General features: G+C 36.2%; 3 protein-coding genes across 3 annotated transcripts in view; 2 read left to right on the top strand and 1 right to left on the bottom strand.

Annotated features, from left to right (window-relative positions):
• Positions 1-8: 8 nt before the first annotated feature.
• Positions 9-7,048, bottom strand: ubac1 (UBA domain containing 1). Its single transcript, XM_016501060.1, has 10 exons — positions 6,614-7,048; positions 5,585-5,705; positions 4,815-4,888; positions 4,586-4,693; positions 4,389-4,491; positions 3,964-4,072; positions 3,078-3,336; positions 2,063-2,149; positions 1,741-1,879; positions 9-211 (listed from the first exon to the last, which is right to left on the bottom strand). Exons 1-10 carry the CDS (start codon positions 6,749-6,751, stop codon positions 96-98), a joined length of 1,254 nt encoding a protein of 417 aa, XP_016356546.1. The 5' UTR covers positions 6,752-7,048; the 3' UTR covers positions 9-95.
• Positions 7,049-8,046: 998 nt separating this feature from the next.
• Positions 8,047-10,980, top strand: entr1 (endosome associated trafficking regulator 1). Its single transcript, XM_016501028.1, has 8 exons — positions 8,047-8,343; positions 8,503-8,594; positions 8,814-9,224; positions 9,356-9,429; positions 9,896-10,007; positions 10,125-10,187; positions 10,381-10,520; positions 10,642-10,980. Exons 1-8 carry the CDS (start codon positions 8,304-8,306, stop codon positions 10,724-10,726), a joined length of 1,017 nt encoding a protein of 338 aa, XP_016356514.1. The 5' UTR covers positions 8,047-8,303; the 3' UTR covers positions 10,727-10,980.
• A 2,047-nt stretch (positions 10,981-13,027) lies between these two features.
• The window catches only part of LOC107699680 (snRNA-activating protein complex subunit 4-like), a 12,389-nt gene continuing 2,073 nt past the window's right edge, over positions 13,028-23,343 (top strand). Inside the window, exons 1-24 of the mRNA XM_016501015.1 lie at positions 13,028-13,489; positions 14,089-14,229; positions 14,469-14,509; positions 14,623-14,725; positions 14,855-14,877; positions 14,988-15,131; positions 15,243-15,368; positions 15,458-15,530; positions 15,618-15,699; positions 15,908-16,009; positions 16,566-16,638; positions 16,748-16,912; positions 17,096-17,246; positions 17,611-17,717; positions 17,880-17,974; positions 18,078-18,172; positions 19,078-19,160; positions 19,249-19,731; positions 19,846-19,932; positions 20,214-20,361; positions 21,387-21,457; positions 21,551-21,616; positions 21,777-21,807; positions 21,954-23,341. Of these exons, the coding sequence (XP_016356501.1) occupies positions 14,106-14,229; positions 14,469-14,509; positions 14,623-14,725; positions 14,855-14,877; positions 14,988-15,131; positions 15,243-15,368; positions 15,458-15,530; positions 15,618-15,699; positions 15,908-16,009; positions 16,566-16,638; positions 16,748-16,912; positions 17,096-17,246; positions 17,611-17,717; positions 17,880-17,974; positions 18,078-18,172; positions 19,078-19,160; positions 19,249-19,731; positions 19,846-19,932; positions 20,214-20,361; positions 21,387-21,457; positions 21,551-21,616; positions 21,777-21,807; positions 21,954-23,341 (3,861 nt within the window). The 5' untranslated portion in view covers positions 13,028-13,489; positions 14,089-14,105. The remainder of the gene's footprint in view (positions 13,490-14,088; positions 14,230-14,468; positions 14,510-14,622; positions 14,726-14,854; positions 14,878-14,987; positions 15,132-15,242; positions 15,369-15,457; positions 15,531-15,617; positions 15,700-15,907; positions 16,010-16,565; positions 16,639-16,747; positions 16,913-17,095; positions 17,247-17,610; positions 17,718-17,879; positions 17,975-18,077; positions 18,173-19,077; positions 19,161-19,248; positions 19,732-19,845; positions 19,933-20,213; positions 20,362-21,386; positions 21,458-21,550; positions 21,617-21,776; positions 21,808-21,953; positions 23,342-23,343) is intronic.

The following is a 23,343-nucleotide window of genomic DNA, read 5'->3' as shown; positions in this document are numbered from 1 at the left end:
CACACACACACACACACACACACACACTTCTCTTCTAAATGATTGACCTTTTTCCCTATGCTGTGGTTCTAGCCGCTCCACAGATGAGGTGTGTTTTACGTGCGATTGAGTGTCTGGAAGATTCTGGAGATCTGGAGCATGACAGGACCTGTCTCAGGATCGTTCATCCACTGCGTGCTGTTCAGCGGATTCTCCAGCATGTCCTCAAATGCTGCAAAGCCAAGAAAAATATGTCTCAGCCACATCCAACCAACAACTGACATGGACTGGACTGCGTCTACTTGAAAATACAGTTTAGTCTGTTTCACTGAATGATTAAACAGTGGTCTTGGACTCCAAACAAACGTATTAATAACTTTAAAAAAAATCACATTAAATGTTAACAAATAGTCCTGTAGATCATCTTGTGGCACAAAGTGTTATCAATGCCAAGGTCATCATTAGTTTGATTTCCAGGGAACACATACTGAGAATAATTACATGCTTGGAATAATTAACATTTTTAACTGTTTTGAAAGATGTCTCTTATGCTCACCAAGTTTACATTTATTTCATCATAAATATACTAAAAACAGTAATATTGTGAAATGTTGTTACATTTTAAAATAACTGGTTTTTAATTTTAATCTGGTTTTTAATCAGTCTTTATTGCTTAATATTTTTTTGTGGAATCCATGATAAATTATTATTTAAATGTTTAAGCTAAGTACAATTTAAAACTTTTATTTAGCAAGGACACATTACATTGATCAAATCTGACAGTAAAGACAATTGATCAAATGTTACAGTAAAGACATTTATAATGTTACAAAAAATTCTAATAAATGTTGTTCTTTTGAATTTCCTATTCATCAAAGAATCCTGAAAAAACATCACCTAAATAAAATATATTAAAATAGAAAATGGTTATTTTCAATTGTAGTAATATTTCACAACATTACTGATTTTACTCTTCTTATCAAATAAATGCAGCTTAAATGAGCAAAACAAACTTCTTTCAAAAACAATAAAACTTTTGGCCACTAGTGTAAAGAAATAAAATAAACATTTAAAACATCCCACCAGTTGTGTGTGACAATGGAGGTTAAAAATTATGAAAATATATTAAAATACAAAATTATCAATTGGCAAAATATTACACAGTGTAGACACTTTTAAGTTCAAGTCAGCTTAGCAAACGGGCAACCAGATCAAATTTGAATAAGGGACCAAAGTGTTCACTCGCAGAGCACTTTGGTTCAAATGGGACAAACTGTCCAGACCTCAGCAATATTTTCAGCACTTCCAAGATTAAGCCCTTTTTGCAAACATGGCTACAAAGGAAGCCACTTCCGAGCAAGTCCAAGATAATTCTGGATATTGTGAAAAGCCATGTGGCAAAACCTGAAAGGCTTTGGAAGTAACTGCTGTGGTCTGATGAAATGAAAATTGAGCACTCTGGCCTAAAAGCAAAGTGCTGTGTTTACCACAAACCACACAGAGCCCAATACCCAGATAACCTCATCCTGTCATCAAGCACGGTGGTGGCAGTATCACTGGTCTGGGTTACTGTTTAGCTGGAGGAACTGGAAAACTTGCTATATTAGGCCAAATGGATAGAATCAAATAAACACTTGAAAACCTTGAAATAACATGTTTTGGTCGGTCTTCTACAGAAAAGTTGAAAAATACAATTGATTTGACAAAGCTGGAGCAAATGCATTGAAGAACCTTTGAGTATACAGGGGGGAAAAAACTCACCTAGAAGAGTCTTGGGGTTTGTGAGACCAAGCTGTACAACGGGGTTCTCCAGGATGGCCTGAAACAGGGGACTGTTGGTATCAATGCCCTTGTCCAGATCCTCAGGGGTGGGCTTTCTGTCACCAAGCAGCCATTCACACTGTGTGGGAACAGAAGTTACAAAACAAGGATATGGAATAAAAATGTGACCTTGATAAATGTTGTTTAACTAAACAAAACAAAGACTTAACCACACATTTCACTGAATATGACTGAGCTCATTTAGTCTTAGCTGACTGTTGAAATAACTCATGATTTGATGATCCTCTGAATGTTTACATACAGCTGCATCCTGTTGATTATTATTGACGCGAAGGGCATCAATCACCTCCTTCTCATCGAAGCCCATCTCCATCAGCGCAATGACTGCCTGCACACAAACACACAGACAAGATGATGCTTCTCATTTAAAAAGATTCCACAGCAAGACAGAAGTAACTATTTAATGTGAATTACTGCAGGATTTGCAACCAACCAAAAGTGAATTCTATAGTGGCATTTGACTGTGGAAAACTTCCATGATGTTAGTGTGTTGTGGGTGGTGGCCAGGACATTGCTATGTGGTTGCTAAAGTGTTTTAATGTTTTTTAACTTTTTGCTATAAATGTTTCTATTGTTAGCTAAAATGTTTAAAAATTGTTTTTGTAAATTGAACATGAGAAAATTAGAAATGAATTTTCTAACTAATTAAAAATTAGAAGCGCTGCTTTGGTGACTAACTGAAATCAAGTTGAAGTTGTATTTAGTATTAAAATTACTAAAGCTAAAATAAAAATACTGAAATAAAAATGTAAAAAGAACAATAAATATAAAAAAATATATTAATAATGCTAAAAGCACATAAAAGAAAACAAACAAAAAAGTTTCATATGTGAAACCTGATTAAAATAAAACTTGAAAATGTGTTTGCATAGCATGAATTAAAACCATGGTTCAGTATCATGACATGCATGAATACAAGCTAAAAATTCACATTTTTAACAATGACAGCTACTCTCAGATGTTGTAAAATAAAAAAAAAGTGACGTGACATGTGAAATAATGTTTTATTGCATCATGTTGATGGTCATTTCTATGGTATATTAACCAAACTAATTGTAATGTGCAATGTAGTTGGGGTAAAAAAAAAAAGAAAAAGAAAGAAAAGCATTTATTCCATCTAACACTTTAATCTTGCATTGGTTAAACAACTGAGGCTATTATCATAGTATGTCAGTGGTTCAGAATATTTCATCACGTTTGAGTTTAAAAGTGAGCTATTCTTCTCCTGTTTCTCATGACACCCACATGACACTAACCCGTGAGTCAGGCCTGAACTCTCTTTTCCTCCTGATCCGTTTGAAGATCTCTGTCAGTTCATCTTGTCTGGCCTCCTCTAGGCTGGCCTGGGAGGACAGACGTGCCCGGGCTCCTGAAGCTGTGGCAGAGGGAGCTGGGGCAGGGGCTGCAGCTGCAGCGGCCGCCGCCCCTGGGGTGTCCTGTCCAGGCAGAGGAGTGTCAACCATGGGGTCATCCACATGCTCAATCAGCCATTCCATAGCCTGGGTCACAGACATGCTGCAGGAAGAGTGATTAGTTATTTAATCCACTGAGAGTTGGCACACACTGATAATGTTATGTTTGCTCATTTTATCATTCTTATTCAGAAACATTACATCATATAATCATATAATGATTGAAATTGTACTTAAAATTGACAGCAAGTTATTTTTGTTTATGCTTCACTGTAGTACTGGGCGGTATCACCAAAAATGTATATCACGGTATTTTTCAAAATTATACCGACGTGGGAGCTGATGGCAGGGGGCGGTGGATATTTGTGGCGGTCAATGTGGATATTGTGGATGAGTTCTTCTGTCATCACGTTCTATTAGTTCTACAGCTTCAGTTTCGGAACTTTCACTCTTATACAGCTGTTCCCTCAACACAGTGCAACAGTGAAAAGGGACCCCTTTCAAACAGTGTCGTGTTCCGAACGTTGTTTAAGCGACATACACCGGTATTGCGGTATTTTAAAAATTCATATCATAACAAAAATAAACACCGGTATTCGGTATGAACCGGTATACCGCCCAGCACTACTTCACTGACCAATATGAGAGTGCTCTCTTAGACTTTATTCTGAAATACTGGAAATGCACTATTCACAGGCATATTTATCACCCAATAATAAAGAGTGCTCACTGGTTTAAGCGCAGAGCCTTCACAGCACGACTCTCAGGAAAACCCATCTCAGTCAGCTGCTGCAGGGCTGTTTCATCCACATGGTCCTCCTCATCCTCATCCAGCATGGCTGCCAGAGAGGAGAGATACAAAGAATAATCACAAGAGCAAAATGATATTTACACCTGCACACTGACTAGTCAGACATGTCCCATGAGAACGGTTCTGAGTGTTCATCAGAGTTGAAAAAAAATTAGGTTAAAAACGACCTCTCGCAAAAACAAATACTGTGGCAGTACTATGGTACAGCAATGTAACTCTATGGTACTTCAAATAAACATAGCATTACCATAGCAGATGTCTGAAAAGCATGGTAATTAATTGTTTCACCAAGGCTTAAATAGATTTAATCCATTCAGGGTTCTATTCATACAGCCATAGCTTACCATTGGCCTTTTTGAAGAGCTCAACAGCATCTGGATTCAGAGCCAGCAGCTTCTGAGCCACCTCAATAAGTGAGACCAGAATCTTCCTCAGCTCTGTTTGAAACTGATGGAAACAAAGAAATCATAAAACACTATATTCTATATTCTAAACAATTGCAATGCAGAAAGGTCTAACTGAACTGACTGCAAGCACCCACATCTCTGATATTGTGTTGAGTTACAGTGCGGTCAGTGTTACGAGTGGACAGGTTTGCTGTGGCTTTGAGGATGGCCTCCTTATCTGGTGCTTTGTTCTCTTGCTTCTTCTGTCAACAAGCACAAAGACAGATCAATTTTGAAGAATCAAAGCTTAGAAGTGTAATGTACATTATTTATTAAAAATAACCCCCCACCCCCCCCAAAAAAAAAAAACCTGTCAACAGATACCTTCTCTTCAGAAGATATGTCGGCCATTTTTGGTGGAGCCGGTGGAGGTCTTTTCTTTATCAATAATAAGCAGTCTAGAAAACAAACAATAATGAATCAGGATTCGTGTCTTTTAGAATCTGATTTTAAATATAAAAGAACATATGCAAAACATGATGACTACATCCTAGATCGGTGGTTCTTAACCAGGGGCTGGGACCCAACAGGGGGCCTTAGCAAGCTTCCAAAGGGGCCTCAAGATGAATTAAATGATTAAAACAATTTATGCATTTGATTAAAGATAACAAGAGTCCACAATTATTTTTTTTAAATGGATGAATGATTTATAATAAACACTGTAATGTTCCACTGAAAGAATAAAAAATGTTCCAGTTTAATTTAATGGTGACTTTAAAATAAGACAAAAAAGCATTAAAATCAGCTACAACTATTAAAAATAAAGATATGTCTTATATCAATTCACTCCCTCAACATTTTATTTATTATTATTTTTATTTTTTTTGGAGAATCAGGGTTCCCACTCTCTTGAAAAACATGGATATATGACAAAGTCATATAAATTACTAAAATCTTATAACTCAATGGGAATTTTTGTACCGAATATAAAATAGTAAATACGATACAAATTGTGAGATTTTTTTTTAAATAATTATCCTTAATCCTTATCCAGTAAAATCACAAAAAAATTGAAAAATCATGGGGGCCTTTGAATATTGTTGTGGAAAATGCCACAACAAAGAACAACCAGATGCACCAGAAAGTTTAAATACCTTTGTCTTTAAGATTTTCCTCAGCAACTGTTTTGGATTCTGTGAGAATTCTCTCAGTGGCAGCATGAATGAGTTTGTGATGTGTAAGAGTTTTAGGATCCTCCAGACTTCCATGGACATACTGTAAGAGAAGAAAAATACCAATAAAGTCGACCTACTTTATATTAAGTGTCTTTAACTATTATGTACTAACATTGAAATATATAATCAATAGATACAATGTTCTTATTGCATACATGTTTTAAACAGTATATTTAAAACTACCTGCATATACATGCACTACAGAATTTAGTTACACTGTCAACCCCACCCTTACACCACATCCCACCCTTAAACCTAACCATACCACCATACCTGTCCCTAACCTTAACCGAATTCCACTTCAATAGCAGCAAAAGTGCTGCTATCTTACGACCCATGGTATATTGATATACACCTTGGTACTGAATAATTAATGTATCCTGCTTTTTACATGATACTCCAAGGTACTTTAAAGAACACTATGGTATTGTCATTATACATGTCCATAAAACTTGGTATAATTGTGACATTATGCACAGGGTAATACCATGGTACACATTGCACACTGTAGCTAGGACATGGCTTGACTTAGTCTGTGGCGATGCCACCTGCTAAAATTATTACAAAAACATTCACAACCTTAAAGCCATAAAATGTGCAAATCACATCCTCACAGAAAATGTGAATGGGTGTCAAGGTGCCTTGAGCTGCACAGATCGGAGTACTTGACAGATATATTGAAGAGGCTGTCAACAAGTTAATGTCAGCTCTACACTGTAAACCAACCAGTGTGGCAGTGGTAGTTACAGTACAGCCACAGAGACGGAGGTGACGGACCAGCTTGCTAAATTATAAATAGCACCGTCGACTCGTCTGCTAGTTACTAAAAATACTTGGCAATGACTCTGAGAATCCAGCGGGCCGGGCCGGGCCGGGCCGGGCCTGTCCTGTCCTGTCCTGTCCTGTCCGGGTTGGCTAACAGTGCCAGCTAACCGATGGCAGACCTACATGCTTTAAGCATTTCTCCTTGAGTTTCTCTATAGTGGTGTCTTCCGTAACTTCCTCCAGCCACTCAGTGCCCTCCATGGTACAGATGTGGACCTTCAGGACTTTGCCTGCAAAGATCTTCTCCTCCTGCACGAACATTGTAGCAGCGGCAGGACCGCAGCGCTCCCCGCTGAAGACGCTCCGCGAGCCCGCTGTCTACAGCCCGGAAAGCCGCCCTCTTCTCCGCTTAAACCTGCCCTGGCAACAGACACAGGCTCACGGTCTCATTCGGACATTTTCAGGCCGTCCGATCTGTCCTGCCCGCCCGCTCCGTAGGACTGATATATTTTCGCTGGGACAGGGAGGTTTGCTCACTCACAGCTGCAACAGAGACGCTCGCTCAGTTGACACCTGCGATGCGAGAACGACCGGAGTCGGTAGAGCGCAGCAGTGCGCATGCGTGCTGTCGCGGACTGTGATTGGTGGAAGTAGGCAAACACGCGGACGCGTCGTGCTGCAGGCTTTCAAAACAGCCTCGGATGGGAGCGGCAATCCCTAAAACTTGGAAAGCTCTGCCACTGAAAACAACGGGATGTTTTCATCTGTACTTTGATAAAAAAAAAAAAACGAAATTTCCGATTCCTGCCAGATATCTACCTACCTACAAACACGCGTACAAACAGTGTAATGCCCGCATAATACTACAATTTAAGTAAATGTAAAATTGTGTTTATAAAATATACTACACAAAAACTACACATTGACCGACAATTATTAAAATAAATAAGAAAGAAAGAAAGAAAGAAAGAAACAGTAATAGTGTAAACGTTAAAAGTTCTCATAAAAGTTTTAAAATAACTGATGTATATATTTATATACAGTACATCACACTTATACAAGTGAAAATTTCATAAGAAGTTAACCAATATTATTTGCATTTAGGTAGAATAATAATTATCCTGAGCCAGGTGGAAGTTCTTTAATGTTGTATAAGAGAATTGTGTATTTGTAGGCTAAACTCGGGTTTGCACATTCTTGTTAATTCTTGCTCCATTCACGTTAAAATGCAAAAGGTCGACAAGGTTATTAAGATTTCGTTATTAGTTATTATTTAACTAATATTATATCTGATACACTGTTGGTTTAAAAATCTGGAAAACACCAGGAATGTTTTATTATATCAGAATAATCGAAATTAATATATTTTTGGCAATTAATATGCAAAAGTTAGAATTTCCCATAACTAGACGTCAGCCATCATTCCAATCTATAAACTTTTATCGAATCTGGAAAACACCAGGAATGTTTTATTATATCAGAATAATCGAAATTAATATATTTTTGGCAATTAATATGCAAAAGTCAGAATTTCCCATAACTAGACGTCAGCCATCATTCCAATCTATAAACTTTTATCTTCCACGTCAATAGGTGGCGGTATTATACATGTTCCCTGTAGTAAAACTGCTCTCTGCCATACAGAAGGAGAGACATTGGGAGATTAGTACTATTTGTGAGATACAGTAATAATATTATGGTTTATGACATAATATTTGACATTGACCATAATTAAGCGAAACATTTACTGGGAATACATTTTACTTTCTGCAGTACTTCATCTCTTTTCCTCTCCTACACACCGTGTAATGTTGAGCTCAGGTATTTAGCAGGATAGTTTACGTCTCCGTTTAAGCTGAATCTGTAAGTTAACATGTCTAAACACAAGACGAAAAAGCTCATCGTTGAAGATGGTATGTGTCAACCTACTTGTCTTTTGCTCTTTCTATAATGCATCATGATTATAATGCAGCACTAACTGTCTGTCTTGAATATGTATTATAGGTTTTTATATAAAACATTCTGGGCGTGAAATCTTCATTTTTAATGTCTTGTACAAATTTACTTTTCAGATGAGCCAAAGCAAGATGAGCTGAATCCATTTTCTTTCAAGGAGTTCGTCAGAAACAAGAACCAGCAGTCTTGTACTACAGAAGCCACAGAGGTGAGAAACAACATGACAAAGATTTTAAGGTTTAGTAGATTTCATGACTTTTTTGACTGATGTCCTTACTTTAATGTCCCTTTAAAGACATGAAAGTAGGGTTCACGTTTGTGTATTTACATATATGAATGTGTATTGTAGAATTTCATTGCTGGTAGATTCTTGGCTCGTCTTGTCTTTTTTTTTTATAATATTTCATATATGTTTGATTTTCCGAAGGTGTGTGGTGGAGCATTCCACGTCGAACAGGACTATAACACCTCCATAGATTTTGCCACGAAGGGGCCGTTCTTCTCAGACCCGTCTGCGCTCTGTCAGCCTTCTGAAGACGAACCTGAGGAAACATGGATTGAAAGCTGCCACCCATCAGCCCTTGATGGTTCTCATGACTTCAAACTATGTGGTAATTTAGACCTCGGTGCTTACTCTGAGCAATCATCTCTGTGCAGTGATGAGAGGGAAGCAAATGTAACTGAATGGGAACTGGGTGATTCTGACTTCCTGCCAAAGAACAACTTAGCTAGAAGAAGCACAGGAAGCTATGAGGGTGATGAAGAGACTTCAGTGATTGATGTTTCCTTCCATCCGAAGAGGGGTAATGCTGAAAATGGCACAAAGAATCCCCAACAGGTATGTTGTGTGAATTGTGAATGGTGTGAGGTTTTGCATATACATGAGTCAATTGTTACATTATAATTGGTGCAATGCTGCTTTTCAAAAATGAATGTTTAAAGGTGTTTTTTATGTTTTATGTGTTTTAGCTTAGAGAAGAGAATTCTCTACTCAGAAAGCAAGTCAAAGAACTCCTTAGAAGGTCAGAATCTGACTCCAAAAGGTAATCTATTTACACTAATTGTAATATTATATACATTACTAAATGTAAAATAACAAATTAATTGTAATTCTTTTGAGGTAATTCAAGATTAGCTAGTTTACCCAAAAGTGAAAATTCACTCACTCTCAGCTCATCCAATATGTAGATGAGTTTGTTTCTTCATCGGAACAGATTTGGAGAAATTTAGCATTACATCACTTGCTCACCAGTGGATCCTCTGCAAGTGAATGGGTGCCGTTAGAATGAGAGTCCAAACAGATGATAAAAACATCACAATAATTCACACGACTCCAGTCCATGAAGAAACAAGCTGATCTAGATATTGTATGGCCTTAGGGTAAATGTTCAGCAAATTTTCCTTTTTGGCTTATTCATTTAATGGACTGGAATTTAGATGAATTGCTGCTGTGCTTTTTTTTTAAGTTTCTAGAAGATTTCTCATTGTTAAACTATCCAACTGTAATAGGATCAAACAACTGACAGATGAGTTGCACAACAAGAAGTTACAGGAGGAGAGAGAGGCTAAGGCTTTGGAGACAATGGTGCAGTCAGTAGAACAAAACCTTCAGTTAATGACGGTATTAAGCACTGTGTTATCATTCATATGACAGTTTTTTTATTAAGGTTTATTCAATTAATTTGAGTGTAAATCTTCATCTTAAAATGCTTTAAAAATTCTGTTTTATCCAATACAGAAGCGAGCAGTCAAAGCTGAAAATAGTATTTCAAAATTGAAACAAGAGATACAACAACTCCAGGTTTGACTTCTTTTCATTTCCACAAGCACACTGAAAAAAGCATACTATGTATAATGGTACATATATAATGTAATCCAGCTATATACTACTGTATTACAAGTTTGTGAATTTGTGATCAAAATATTTTTTCACATCTGTTATTGTTCAGATTAAAACTCCATTATTGCAATTATTTGTAATGTTTTCATCCCAGGGCCAGCTTGAAGGATATAAAAGTGAAAATGAGAGGCTAAGATATAGAGAAACTACAGCCTTAACTACAATGAGACACAATGCACAAGTGGCCTCTGAGTACCTTAACAAAGCAGCTCAAGATGCAGAGACTTCTATCAAGTATTATTAACAATGACCATTACATTTTATTGTGCTTTTCTACAATCATTTAATAATGATCAGAAATGTAAATAAATTATCTAATATATCATTGCACTGAATGTGTTTTGTATTTTTACAGGCAGTTGCTGTCAGGAAGAGAGACACTCTGTTTTGTTTCCCAGTTATTGACATCTATTGACAAGATCACCGAGATTCATGATTGACTTTTTCTTCAAACATCATGTTCTGTACACTATAGACTCACTGCATGGTGCATCATTGTTTATTTTGTTCATCCACTTCATTAGCATCATGTTAAGTTTATATAAAATAACAAAATGAGGTGTGATGGGCCAAATGATGACCAAAGTAAGCTCTAGCAGGAACTTAAGCATATAAATACTTAAGTGTACCAAATAGTGCCTTGGATTCTCACCAAAATCAAAGATCTATATTGTAGTAGAGCAATGGTTCCCAACCCTTGCAGTGTTGGGGTGCCTCCAGGACCAGGGTTGGGAACCACTGTAGTAGAGTATGTGGAAACAATATTTTCAAAAAACGTTTTGCACTTTTATTAAACAATGAGTCAAGTCACTTCTATTCTATTGCAGATTATTAACCAGATTTTGTTTCTTGATAGTATTTTGATATATAACTTAACATGTTTTATATTTCTGCTGTTTTAAATTACAAAATGTTAAAGGAGACATATTATGCCCCTTTTTACAATATGTAATATAAGTCTCTTGTGTCCCCAGAATGTGTCTGTGAAGTTTTAGCTCAAAATACCCTATAGATCCATTATTATATCATTTTGAAAATGCCTATTTTGAGTGGAAGCAGAAACACGCTGTTTTTCGGGCCTGTCTCTTTAAATGCAAATGAGCTGCTGCTCCCCGCCCCCTTTCCAGAACAGCTTGTACCTGCTAAAAAACATTTGTTTTGGTTCTGATTATCATGTTTATTGCGCTGAAATCATGCGTTTTAAACCATTAGTTTAAACTTCTGATATGGTTTTCTGAGTGAACACAACCGAAGCACACGTACAGAAAGCGGCTGTCACAGCATGCGAGTACTAAACTAAGTTCTCATTCACACACAAGTTTATGTTAAAAACACACGAGTTACAAAAACAGTCGGTTATGTCTGTGAAGGTAAACAGCTGGGAAATAAATTGCATGTTTATTTTAGATCTGTGTGGCAGCAGCAATATACAGTAAATAAATCAATAAATCCACTGCTCTCTTGTCTCCTCTGAGGCTGGGACTCTAAATAGTGTTCCAAAGACAGAACAGTTAGCATGTTTTGCTCAGACTTTCGCCATGTCATTAGACCTGGTACACCGTTGCCGCTTGCGAAATCAAAATGATGGAGTCATGGGTGGAAACTTACAGATTAAGGGGCGGTAATATTATAATGAGATCCCTTTGCAAAGTCACAAGGGGCGCGAAATCAGACGTGTTTCTTTTGTCAGACGCTTGCAGAAAAAGGCTTACCAAAACAAAGTTACTGGGTTGATCTGGACCTGATTATAGCACTTAAAACCTGGAAAAGTCCGATTTTCATGATATGTCACCTTTAAGTATTTGTTTATTTAAAAACACTTTACTAATCAACATTGGATTGTGTGCCTTATATTCGTAATGCTCTTTATTGATTGAACAAAGAAGATTATTTCAGTCACGTGGTCCTGTTATTCTTTGAGAATCCAACAATTAGTATCTCTAAATTATTGCGCTAACATTTAATAGATGCTAAATTAAGAAAAAAAAAATTTTTATCTGCCTTTTTATATCTACCTTTTATACAACATACAATATCTATGCTAAATATTAAAGCAGTAATTATACATTTAATGTTTATTAGCATAGTAACGAACATACTAAAACATTTTCTAGTTTGATAGCTGAGAGGCACTCAAATTTAAATAGCACACTTAAAATAATAGGGAAACATCCACATGGGTTATGGGAGCAATGTCATATTGAAGGAACAATACCTCATGTATTTCTTGAATGTAGCAATTACGAACAAGAAAGAGGAAAAATGGAATTCAGGATCTTAATTTTAAGGTTTTAATAAAATGGGCACGTGAAATAAATAGTAAAGTCTTCTTTGATTTTATTAGAGAAACGGAGTTGATAAATAGAATATAAAATTCTGTTCCACACTCCGGAGCAGAAGGTGGCACCTATTTGCGTTTGTGCCAGGCGCCGTTAAAAACCAAGAAGAAAAAGATAGCTGAGAGGCCCTGTTGGAATCCGGAGTCTCGTCTTTATCTTTAAAATCGATTCTTGAAAATAAGGAATATGAAGCAACAAAGGTTGTTATAAGTTTTTTACTCCACATTGGTCTTCATTTGAGAATTTAATCTATGAGATGGAGTTCTTCAGATGAACTGAGGAGGGCAGCAATACGCCTTTGAAGCGTCTAAGCTGCCGCAAATCACACAAGAAGAAGAAGAAGAAGACTAGCTGAGAGGCGATGGGACTTTTATTATGAAGTGTTAGTGAGGATGACGCACTATTGACGCGCGCTTCATGTTTGTACACAACGTTATATGAGCGTCGAGTAGTTTTACTAGGGGAGAATTATTCTTTAAAGTTTAAGTAAGATTTACATAAATCTTTGTGATATTTGCAACCTACCATTCAAAGCGACGGCTTTGATTTATTGCGTAACAAGTGTAAATCTAGTTTGCAAAGTCCCAAAGTGCACTCTTTGTAAACATGCTGCTGCACAGGAAGATTTGATTGGGACATTTAGAAAAGTGTGCAGTGATGCTGCAGGATCCAGCAGGCGTTTTTGTTTTGTTGGTGTGATAGAAGAGCTGCAATACTGAAGCAAATAGCAGCATGATGCATTGAAGGAAAGCTAATGCAAGTACACGTCTGCTCGGCACAGACAAACTAGAGATTTGGTTGCTATACGTTTCTTTCCGGTTGCCAAACACTCATGTACTGTATTTTCTACTTCGTGGGCTAGAAGTGAGTTTGGCTTTACATTTTATATTGAATATAGAAGGTTTTTAGATACTTGTTTATATATTTATAGTTTTTTTACTACAGCATTACATTTGAATCGATGTGAAACGTTACAAGTAAATAGAAAGTAGGTACTGAATCAAAAGAAAAACAAAATGCTCACCCTCTATTATGTAACCAAAAAAATGATAAATAAATAGAAATTCATTTTACATTTAATTGAATAATTGAGTACGGTGTTTAAACTGAAATAAAGAGACTTTGTAAACCAACCCTTTTCTATGTAAGAAACACTTAAGATTAATTTTTTTAACATTTTAAATTCAGCTGTAAATTCTGTGATTTGATGTAGATGAGACATCTTTTTAAAAGGAAAATTATCTAATCATAGTGGTTTCATTGGCTGTTTTCACAGGAGAGAATAAAAATTCACAAGAGAGAATAAAATAGACTTTGTTTTGTAATTACAATAAATTATTTAGACCTGTGAAATATGCCCAGAATAATATTCATGCACTTTACACCACTGCAAATTAGTAAGGTCATATTGGCAAACTGTACAATGTTGTAACCCAGTAACCTGTAAAAAGTTGGGTTTTCAGGTCTCACCTCGTCTATCATGGAATCGAACGAGTTGCTTGTGAAGAGGGATAAAATCCAGAGGGAGATTTTGGCTCTTGAGAGTACTCTGGGTGCAGAAAGCAGAATCATAGACCTACTGTCATCTGACAGCAGCAGTGACGGTAAGTCACTGTCTCCTAACTGTGAGAGAATTGCACTAATTCGCCAGTGAGTGAATTAAGTGAATCGTTCTTTTATATCAAATTTATTCACAAAATTGTCTAAATGAATCAGAAGTGATCCAACATAACTGGAATGGTCATGGAAAAGTCTTGGAATTGCATTGGCCAAAAAGTGTAGGGGCCTTGTATTTGGCCTGTGCTCTGTGCCTTATATTAATGTCATAACGTTTCCTTGACAGATGATGAATCTGATTACAGTGGACCTGAAGTTGAAGGAGTGGTAAGAATTTAGAAAACCGCATGGTTATAATAACACACCATAGAAATTAAATGTAATATTCTTCATGTAATGTTTTACTTACATTTTTTTTAATTGCTTGTAATTGCCTCTAGGAGCGCGATGACTTGGAAGCAAAGCGTTTGCGGATACAGCGGGAGATTGAAGAGTTAGAGAATACACTTGGTGCTAATGCAGCACTGGTCGATGTATTGGATGGTAAATAATATCTTAGTATTCATAGCGATTATTGCATTTCATTATTGGGTCTGCTGTTTCAGCTATACAAATAATTTGTTTGTAAATTAATTCGTCTTAATTATTTGTGTTTTTTATTTTGTAAAACAGAGAGGGAACATGACTCTGATTCTGTGAGTTTCCACATTGTTTCTTTGATACATGCTTGTGCTGACACAATTTTTTTTTGCATTTTCTCATTGTTTTAAATGCTTATAATACAGTATTGTTCTGCTCTCATTAGAGTGATGAAGACAGTGATGATGATGAGTTGGATCTTCCTCAAAATGTGGAGACTTGCTTGCAAATGAATTTAGTCTATCAGGAGGTGTTGAAAGAGAAACTAGCTGAGCTGGAAAAACTCCTCAATGAGAATCAACAGCAGCAGGTGAACAACAAACATCAAGGCTGCAGTTCATTAAAACAGAGTCTTCATGCCACTCGATTGCATGGGTTTAATTACAGTAGAACCATTTTAAAGCCAACTGTATCTCCACAGAAAGAGATTGAGGCCCAGATCTCTGGCCCAAGCACTTCTAGCTCCTCCGTACCAGGAATTCCCCCTCAGAAACTATTTCTTGGATACTTCATGAAGCCTTACTTCAAAGACAAACTCACTGGTCTGGTATGTTATGAAACTAATACTGGAAGTCTTTTTTATTTTATTATATTTCTTTCCTGTGAAGTTTTATTAATTCTTTTGTTTGCTTCTAGGGCCCTCCAGCAAATGAAGAAACTAAAGCGAGACTGAGTCATGATTCCAGAACCATTGATGAAATAAAAAGATGTATGTTTTATGGCAGCATGCGTGCTTGATATTACTTGTATCTAACTGAGTTTTTAATAAAAATAAAATGCTGGTTAATTCTTTCAGGGGACGGTTGGCAGAAAACTTTGCTGACTGACGCAGTCGCCAAAGACACCATGAAACGGATGCTACAACCCAAACTATCCAAGTGAGTTCTGGAAAAAAGGAAAACTAAACTTAAATATATGATTATGGTTGCCTTGTCTGTGCAATTTGGATAAAAAAAGCATTTTTTCTAAAAGCATTTAGAAATGCAAGTTTGCTTTTTCTGTTAAATTGAAGTATATGTGTACTTTTGTAGATAAAGGCTGTTTTTATTACATTTTGAGAGCTTCCAATGTAGTGTGTTTTCTTAGGCTGGACTATCTGAGTGCCAAGATGTCTAGAGCTGATGATGAGGGAAAAGAAGAATTGAAAAAACAAAACGATTTAATCGAGAAAGAAATTGCAGAAATAAGGTAAAGGCATATTAAGAACCTCGTCTAAGAGAACATGTCCTGTAAGATTGTACCTACACTACGGTTCAGAGGTTTGAGGTCAGAGATATTTTTTTGAAAGCAGTCTATGCAGTTACAATGTTACAAAAGATTTCTATTTCAAATAAATGCTTTCGTCAAAGGATGCAAAAAATGCATATTAAGCATCACAACTGTTTTCAACATTCATAATTATAAGAAATGTTTCTTAAGGACCATATCAGCATATTAGAATGATTTCTGAAGGATCATGTGACACTAAAGACTGGAGTAAAAGCTGCTGAAAATTTAGCTTCGCCATTACTGGAATAAATTGGATTTTAAAATGTATTCAAATAGAGAACAGTTGTTTTAAATGATACTAATATTTCTCAATATGTCTGTTTTACTGTATTTTGATCAAATACTGTATAAGAAGCCTTGGGAGCATAAGAGACTTATTTTGAAAACAATAAAAAAAAAAACTTAAGACCCCCAAACTTTTGAATGGTTGTGTGCAAAAAAAAATGTGTTATCAAACGTTGTAATATCATCTTAGTGCCCTGAGAGACGATCAGCTGCTGGGTAATCGCCATGACGATCATGACTGGGAGAAAATATCAAATATTGACGTAAGTTATGTAGTTGTTTTATTAAGGTGCATCCAAATAAATCTTGTTCTGTCTTCTAACATCAGTTTTCCATTTCAAAAGATTGAAAGAATGTGTTTTTGGTTGATAGTTTGAAGGTTTGCGACAGGCTGAGGATTTGAAAAGGTTCTGGCAGAACTATTTGCACCCCTCCATTAACAAGTCAGTATGGAAACAGGATGAGATTGATGAACTGAAAAGAATTGTGGAAGAGTACAATTGCTGCCATTGGGACAAAATCGCAGAGGCTCTTGGGGTAAGGGTAGAGAAATTCATGCACATTCAAAACTGCAGCTAATGTTAACATGCTATTTGATTTTCAATATGGAAAGGTTTTCAATATGTTTAACAATGCAACATTCACCATACAATGCCTTTGACGTATAAATATACATATATATATATATATATTATGTGTGTGTGTGTCTTTTTTTTCCAGACAAATAGAACGGCTTTCATGTGCTTCCAGACTTACCAGCGCTACATTTCAAAGACCTTCAGAAGGAAAGAGTGGACAAAAGAGGAAGATGAGATCCTCAGAAAACTTGTTGAAAAAATGAAAATTGGCAACTTCATTCCTTACATACAGAGTGAGACAGTTGGATCTTCTTGAGCGTTTGTACTGAATGTTGCATATTTGTTTCTAAAACGGATCATTCTGACTCTGAAATAAGATTGGATAAGCCAAATTCAAAATAAAATAGTTGATATATATAATATAGATTTTATTCTTATATAGATAGAAAAAAAAAACACTGAGGGAACAACAAGGGATTGTTCACACACAATGCATTCCTGCATCCATCTGCACTTTTCAAAAATTGTTTTTTAACTATTTGGTTTAAATGTAAGAATATGTCCTTTATAACAGGTTTAATTTATAGATTTCATTTTCTTCAATTGTGTTTTGGAAAATCACGGGCTAAATATTTCTATTATTTATTATCTCCATAGTGTCATACTTCATGGAGGGCCGTGATGGATCACAGCTGGCATATCGCTGGACATCCGTTTTGGATCCCTCTATAAAGAAAGGCCCCTGGTCCAAAGAGGAGGACCAGGTATGGAGCATAATTAATTGTGGATATTCTACTCTCTTTTAGTAAATGAGAAACTGATTTAATGCATTGTTTTTGCGATATACCATATTCCGTCATGTTTTAAAATCTGTTGCAGTCACACATGCCTATGTTCACTAAATTGACTAACCGTTCTCATATCAGTTGTTGCGGAATGCTGTCGCAAAATATGGCACCAAAGAATGGGGGAAAATCAGATTGGAAGTCCCAGGCAGGACTGACGGTGCTTGTCGTGACAGGTACTGTATGACACATTTCTAAGTAATGTTTCAAAATAACATCCCTGAAATCTGGCTGGATTGACTGGTGCTTGATATGTATGTGAATATTTGTGCATCTTAGGTATTTGGATTGTCTTCAGCAGAATGTGAAAAAGGGTCCTTGGAGCAAAGAGGAGGTGGAACTACTAAAAGAAAAGGTTGCAAAATATGGTGTTGGTAAGTGATATCCCTCTTAAAAGGTTAAATCTTTGGAATTAACCATCACTACCTCAATAAATTAGCTTTAATAAGCCTTAAAATAGGCAGAAACAATATCCGGTATCCATTTAAATATCCATTATCAACCAATACTGTTAACTGAGAAGGATCATGTGACACTGAAAACTGGTGTAATGGCTTCTGAAAACTCAGTTTTGCCATCACAGGAGTACATTTTAAATGTGTATTAAAAGCTTATTTTAACGTAAAAAATATTTTATAAAACTACTGTTCCACTGTATTTTTGATCAAATATGTTCAGCCTTGGTGAGCATAAGAGACTTTAAAAACATGAAAAAAAATCTTAGCAACCCTAAACTTTTAAATGGTAGTGTATTTAAATAACTAATGACCATTACATTAAGGCCAGCTCATGATGTTACTTAATATAGGAGATGATTCATCATGACATTGAAATAATTTTTCATTGTTGTTATTTTGTTTTTTACCATCTAACAAGCAAATCTAACAAAAGGTGTAGAACTGTTCCAACTGTTTGAAATGATGCATGCAAAGTGTCTTTGCAAAAATTAAACATTTTTAAACTAACAGATTTTAATTTTATTTTACTTTTGCTCTCAGCTCATAGTTTCATGGTTAGTGAAAATATTGTGAAGTGACATGCAGCTTTGACACCTCAAGACAATAAATAAATAACAATAAATAAATGAAATGCCATTGAAACATATCTTCATTTGTAATTCTTTTTTTTTTTTTTATCAAATTTTAAAAATTATTTACATTTTTGTTTAAATATTTCAATTTTATTTTCAGTTTTATTTTTTGGGGGGGGGCCATGGCCCTCAGTCAAGTTAGATTTTTGGCCCTTCGTATTAAAACATGTGGGCACATCTGTTTTTCAGGCAAGTGGACTAAGATTGCCTCAGAGATCCCAAACCGGGTTGACTGCCAGTGCCTAAACAAGTGGAAATTACTAACACAAGCTGTAAGTTCATTCTTCAGTATATCTTGCATCCTTCAAGAAGATTAAATATCATAAATATACACATTTGGTTGTTGCTTCTGTTTTTCAGAGTAAGAGTAAAGCATGTCAGGGTAAAGGCAAAAAAAGACAAAGGAAGCCAACAACAGTGCCACGAAAAAGAAAAAGACAAAAAGCATTGAAAACTATTAAAGAGGAGATACTCACATCCAGCGAGGACGAAAAACATATAAAGTATATGGACAGTGATGTTGAAACAGATGTTCCCTTAGTCAAAGTTCGGGAAATACCACGAAAGGACTACGTACAGCCAGATATGAAGGCATGGATACCTGTAAATGCAAACACAGGGGTTCATTCTCTACAAACTGTCAGGACTGTGTGGGTCCATCCTCCCTCCAATGAGGAGGAGCTAGAGAAATCCACTCTAGAATCTGGCTCAGGCCGCATTCCATCAAAGAACAGCAAATGTCCAAAAGTCACGCTCGCTTTAGTGCGCAATACCATCCTGAACCGCTTTGGAAACGTGGAAAGAACTTATGTAGGTTTGAAACCTACCGTCTTGCAGAGTCAGGTAAGATGTTTTCTTTTTCCTTTCTCTTTTTAGGTCAGATTAGTTTTTATTTAGTTTTATTTATACGTTCTGCAGTGCTTCTGTATAAAAGTGAATTTAATTTCATGCGTGCAGACTGACGATGAGAAGGCCATGCTCAAGGTGTCTGTGAGTGATATTAAACATTTCCTGCAGTGGAAGGGAGCATCTGTAGTTAAGAAGGTATGGTTAACACAAACGCATACACATTTATAGTAAATAAGGCCATTACATTATTACTATTTAAGTATAATAGAAAATAGTTGCCACTTTCTAATAAGCTAACAAGATTTAAAACTATAGCCTTATTCAGATTTAAGACTGTTAAGGTAGTATTGTATTCATAATGTCATACTTTAAAAAAATAATAATTAATATTATTAATTATAATATATTAATTTAAATAAATGATACACTTACCTTATATTGATTGTATGATTTTGTCCTTTCAAAATGACCTAAAGGAGAAAATGACAAGTCCAAAAAATATTAAGAAAAGAAGGTCGGTTCAGGACATGGCCAGCCTTAATAATGACCTCTTTAAAGCCATCACCCCATGGATTGGTAATGTGATCCTGCCTGCTCCAGTGAATAAAAACACATTTTGTGAAGGTACGGACCCTTGTTTCACTTCTGACAAGACACCTACATTTTTGTGGTACTGAAGCAATATTTGAGCAGCCTCGCATATCAGACAGTTAATTGCTGATAAATAAAGTTTTGCCCCTTCTTCCTGTTAAATATCTTGTTTCACTTCAAAATGTAGCACATTATGAAAGGGTGGTTTCTGTGGGTCCTAAAAAGTCTTAATTTGCCCTTCCAAAATTTATAGCCATAAAAAAGGTCTTACATCAGAGCAGAAAGTCATAAATTCATAGAGTCATCGCATTAAATGTTGCATGCATTGCCAAAATGAATATCTTCCTGTTTTTGTTTTCCAGCACAAATATCGAACATCCTTAAATGAACATATATTTATTTGAGATGCCAATTTAAAACGGAAGTCTTAACCATTTTTACAAAATTGCTTACAAAACAAGAACCAATATCTGTCAAAAGTATATATGAATATTTCCCTTTTAATGAAGTTACATTTATCTGAGCCCACTGACAGATTTTTGTTATAGACATTTTAGACATCTGCACTGGAAAACAAGACAAAAAGTTATTTCCATACTAGTTCTAGTGGTTGATAGTTATTCAAGCCTTGAGTAATTTTTTTTTTTTTTTAATGAATTAAAAATAATGGAGATCGTTTGGAAGCTGTATTTTGAAGTTCTGCTAATACAGCTCATTGTGAGTTCCTTAGATATTTATATTTAGAGAACTTATTGTAAGAATGATAGACATTTAGAGAGCATTGTTTTACATATTGTGTAAGAGAGACACATTGTGTTTCCTTTTAATCCTTAAAATTTCTTTACTAGGTCTTAAAAAAAGTCTTAAATTGACCTTAATAAAGCCTGCAGAAACCCTGTGGAAGTAAAAATGAGTTGTAACTATAATTCACATTGACTTTAAGCAATCAGTGCAATTTAGGTTATAGTACTCTAGTGTGCAGATTCAACATGGACCTAATTATGAGTAAATAATTCAAGGCTTTTTTCGTCAGTAATTCATCAATAATCATTTTACAGGTGATATTGTTGGAATGAAAGCAGAAGACATCGCTCTTCCAAAAACATCAGTGTTTTCGTTTTTCCTCAAAGTAAGCCTAATTATTTTGTCAACGATTATTATAAAATTTAAAAAAAAAAACAAAGACAGCAGTGTTTCACATGGTTGTATTTTCTTAACACAGGCTTTTCAAATAGATGTCAAGGGTTGCAGGAATGTCATTGAAATTCAGCAAATGATCAACATTAAGGTATTTATCAATCCAGCGTTTTAAAGTTTATTAGCCTAGTTGTCATACTTTGTTGCTGATGTGCATATGAATATGCAGTATTTTTTTAAAAGAAATTATCTCGAAGATTAGTGTTCCCTCAGTATTCTCAGTTGTTCTCTCTTGTCTTGTCTTTTTTCAGAAGCCAATTGCTCAATCTAAACCAAGAGCAGGTATGTCAGTTTATATTTATCCATTTAAATTTTTTTAAATATAATAGCAAATAATGCACATATCCAAAGAGCTCCAGTTCTTTCTGCAGTAACATGCTTAATGTCGATGTTTTCTTCTTATGGTTATTTGGCTCCTCCTCAAAAAGTGTCTGTGATTCTTAAGGATGCAAAACGGAAAGCTGAGCACAAGAAACCTGCAGAACCTCCTCAACATCCACCTCCCCTGCAGCCGGTTCTTCTTAACCCTCTCCAACTGCCAGTCAGGCAGATGACAACCCCTACTTTGATTCAACCCAAAACTCTTGTCATTACACAGCCAAACAAGCAGAGGGCAGTGCAGCCTTTACTAATTAAGTCACCACCACAAGTTTTATCACAGATTCCTCTACCGCTAATACAGCTGACAGCACCTGCACAACCTGTCATGGCCTCAACCCCCAAATCACCAAGTACAGAGGACTCAAACAGCATCAGATCTGCAAAACGCATCCGCAAACCTACTGAGAAAGTCCAAGCCCTAATGGAAGAAGCTAAAGCTAAAGGTAGTAAAAAAGAGTCACAGAAACTAAATCAAGGCAAACAGAATGTTGTTTTTCCAACTATTACATTGCAGATGCAGGCAGTAAACTGGATTTTTACGCCCACCAAGTTGGTACAAGTAACTGGTCCACTTTCTGCTAATATCCCAAGCAACCAGACACTAACTGTGCCAAATAGTTCCACCCTGAATAACAGTATTAGTCCATGCATCTCAACTAATCTATACCCAGCATCATCTGCACTGGATGTTGCTGCTTCCTCTGTTAGTCCTGCCCTTATCCATTCTTCAGTCTCAAATGCCCCCAGAGATACCCTAAAGACTTCCTCCTCTGTGAACATTAGCCCCAATGGCATCCAGACACCTCTTTCACCTACTTCTACCTTAGTACAGAGCAAAAGTGTGCTACATAGTGTTCAGATGTTATCCCCGACACCTATCAAAGTGGACCAGAAAGGTTCACATGTTGAAGCTACGAAGAACTCCTCAGACTTCACTTCTGATGAATCCATTGTAAGGCAATATCAGATATCTACATCAACTGGTTCCAGAGTATCTCCTGCTGTTTTCAGTGTTCTTCCAGTTCCCTTGACTGTGCCACCTTTGGCTAGTTCACCAGTTGTATTGAAGCCAACAAATAATGTTGCAGTGGCAAAGTCTCCTGGTGTTACTGAAAATGGCTGCGTTCTTGTGAGAACTAATCAGCTGCCAACCGTAATCCAACAGAAAAGTTTGCCTGACACAATATTGAGCCCCCTTTCTGCTTCTAGTAGACCAATTGCTTCTTCACCTCAGGTTGTAGTTCAGATTGTGGCTTCATCACCTCAGATTGTGGCTTCATCACCTCAGATTGTGGCTTCATCACCTCAGATTGTGGCTTCATCACCTCAGATTGTGGCTTCATCATCTCAGATTGTGACTCCATCAACTCGCATTGGAGCTCCATCACCTCAGATTATGGCTCCATCACCTCGGATTATGGCTCCATCACCTCGGAT

The sequence above is a fragment of the Sinocyclocheilus anshuiensis genome, unplaced genomic scaffold, assembly GCF_001515605.1.
Source record: "Sinocyclocheilus anshuiensis isolate Anshui unplaced genomic scaffold, SAMN03320099.WGS_v1.1 scaffold278, whole genome shotgun sequence".
NCBI lineage: Eukaryota > Metazoa > Chordata > Actinopteri > Cypriniformes > Cyprinidae > Sinocyclocheilus > Sinocyclocheilus anshuiensis.
Note: the sequence above shows the minus strand (reverse complement) of the source record. Positions and strands in the feature narration are given on the sequence as shown.

Coding starts and splice junctions, on each gene's coding strand:
- entr1 (XM_016501028.1), top strand. CDS start 8,304: ATGTCTAAACACAAGACGAAAAAGCTCATCGTTGAAGATG. Junction 8,344..8,502: donor AAAGCTCATCGTTGAAGATG/GTATGTGTCAAC, acceptor TTTACTTTTCAG/ATGAGCCAAAGCAAGATGAG. Junction 10,008..10,124: donor AAAACCTTCAGTTAATGACG/GTATTAAGCACT, acceptor TATCCAATACAG/AAGCGAGCAGTCAAAGCTGA.
- ubac1 (XM_016501060.1), bottom strand. CDS start 6,751: ATGTTCGTGCAGGAGGAGAAGATCTTTGCAGGCAAAGTCCTGAAGGTC. Junction 3,337..3,963: donor AAGGCTCTGCGCTTAAACCA/GTGAGCACTCTT, acceptor CTCTTCCTGCAG/CATGTCTGTGACCCAGGCTA. Junction 212..1,740: donor AAACCCCAAGACTCTTCTAG/GTGAGTTTTTTC, acceptor TTGGCTTTGCAG/CATTTGAGGACATGCTGGAG.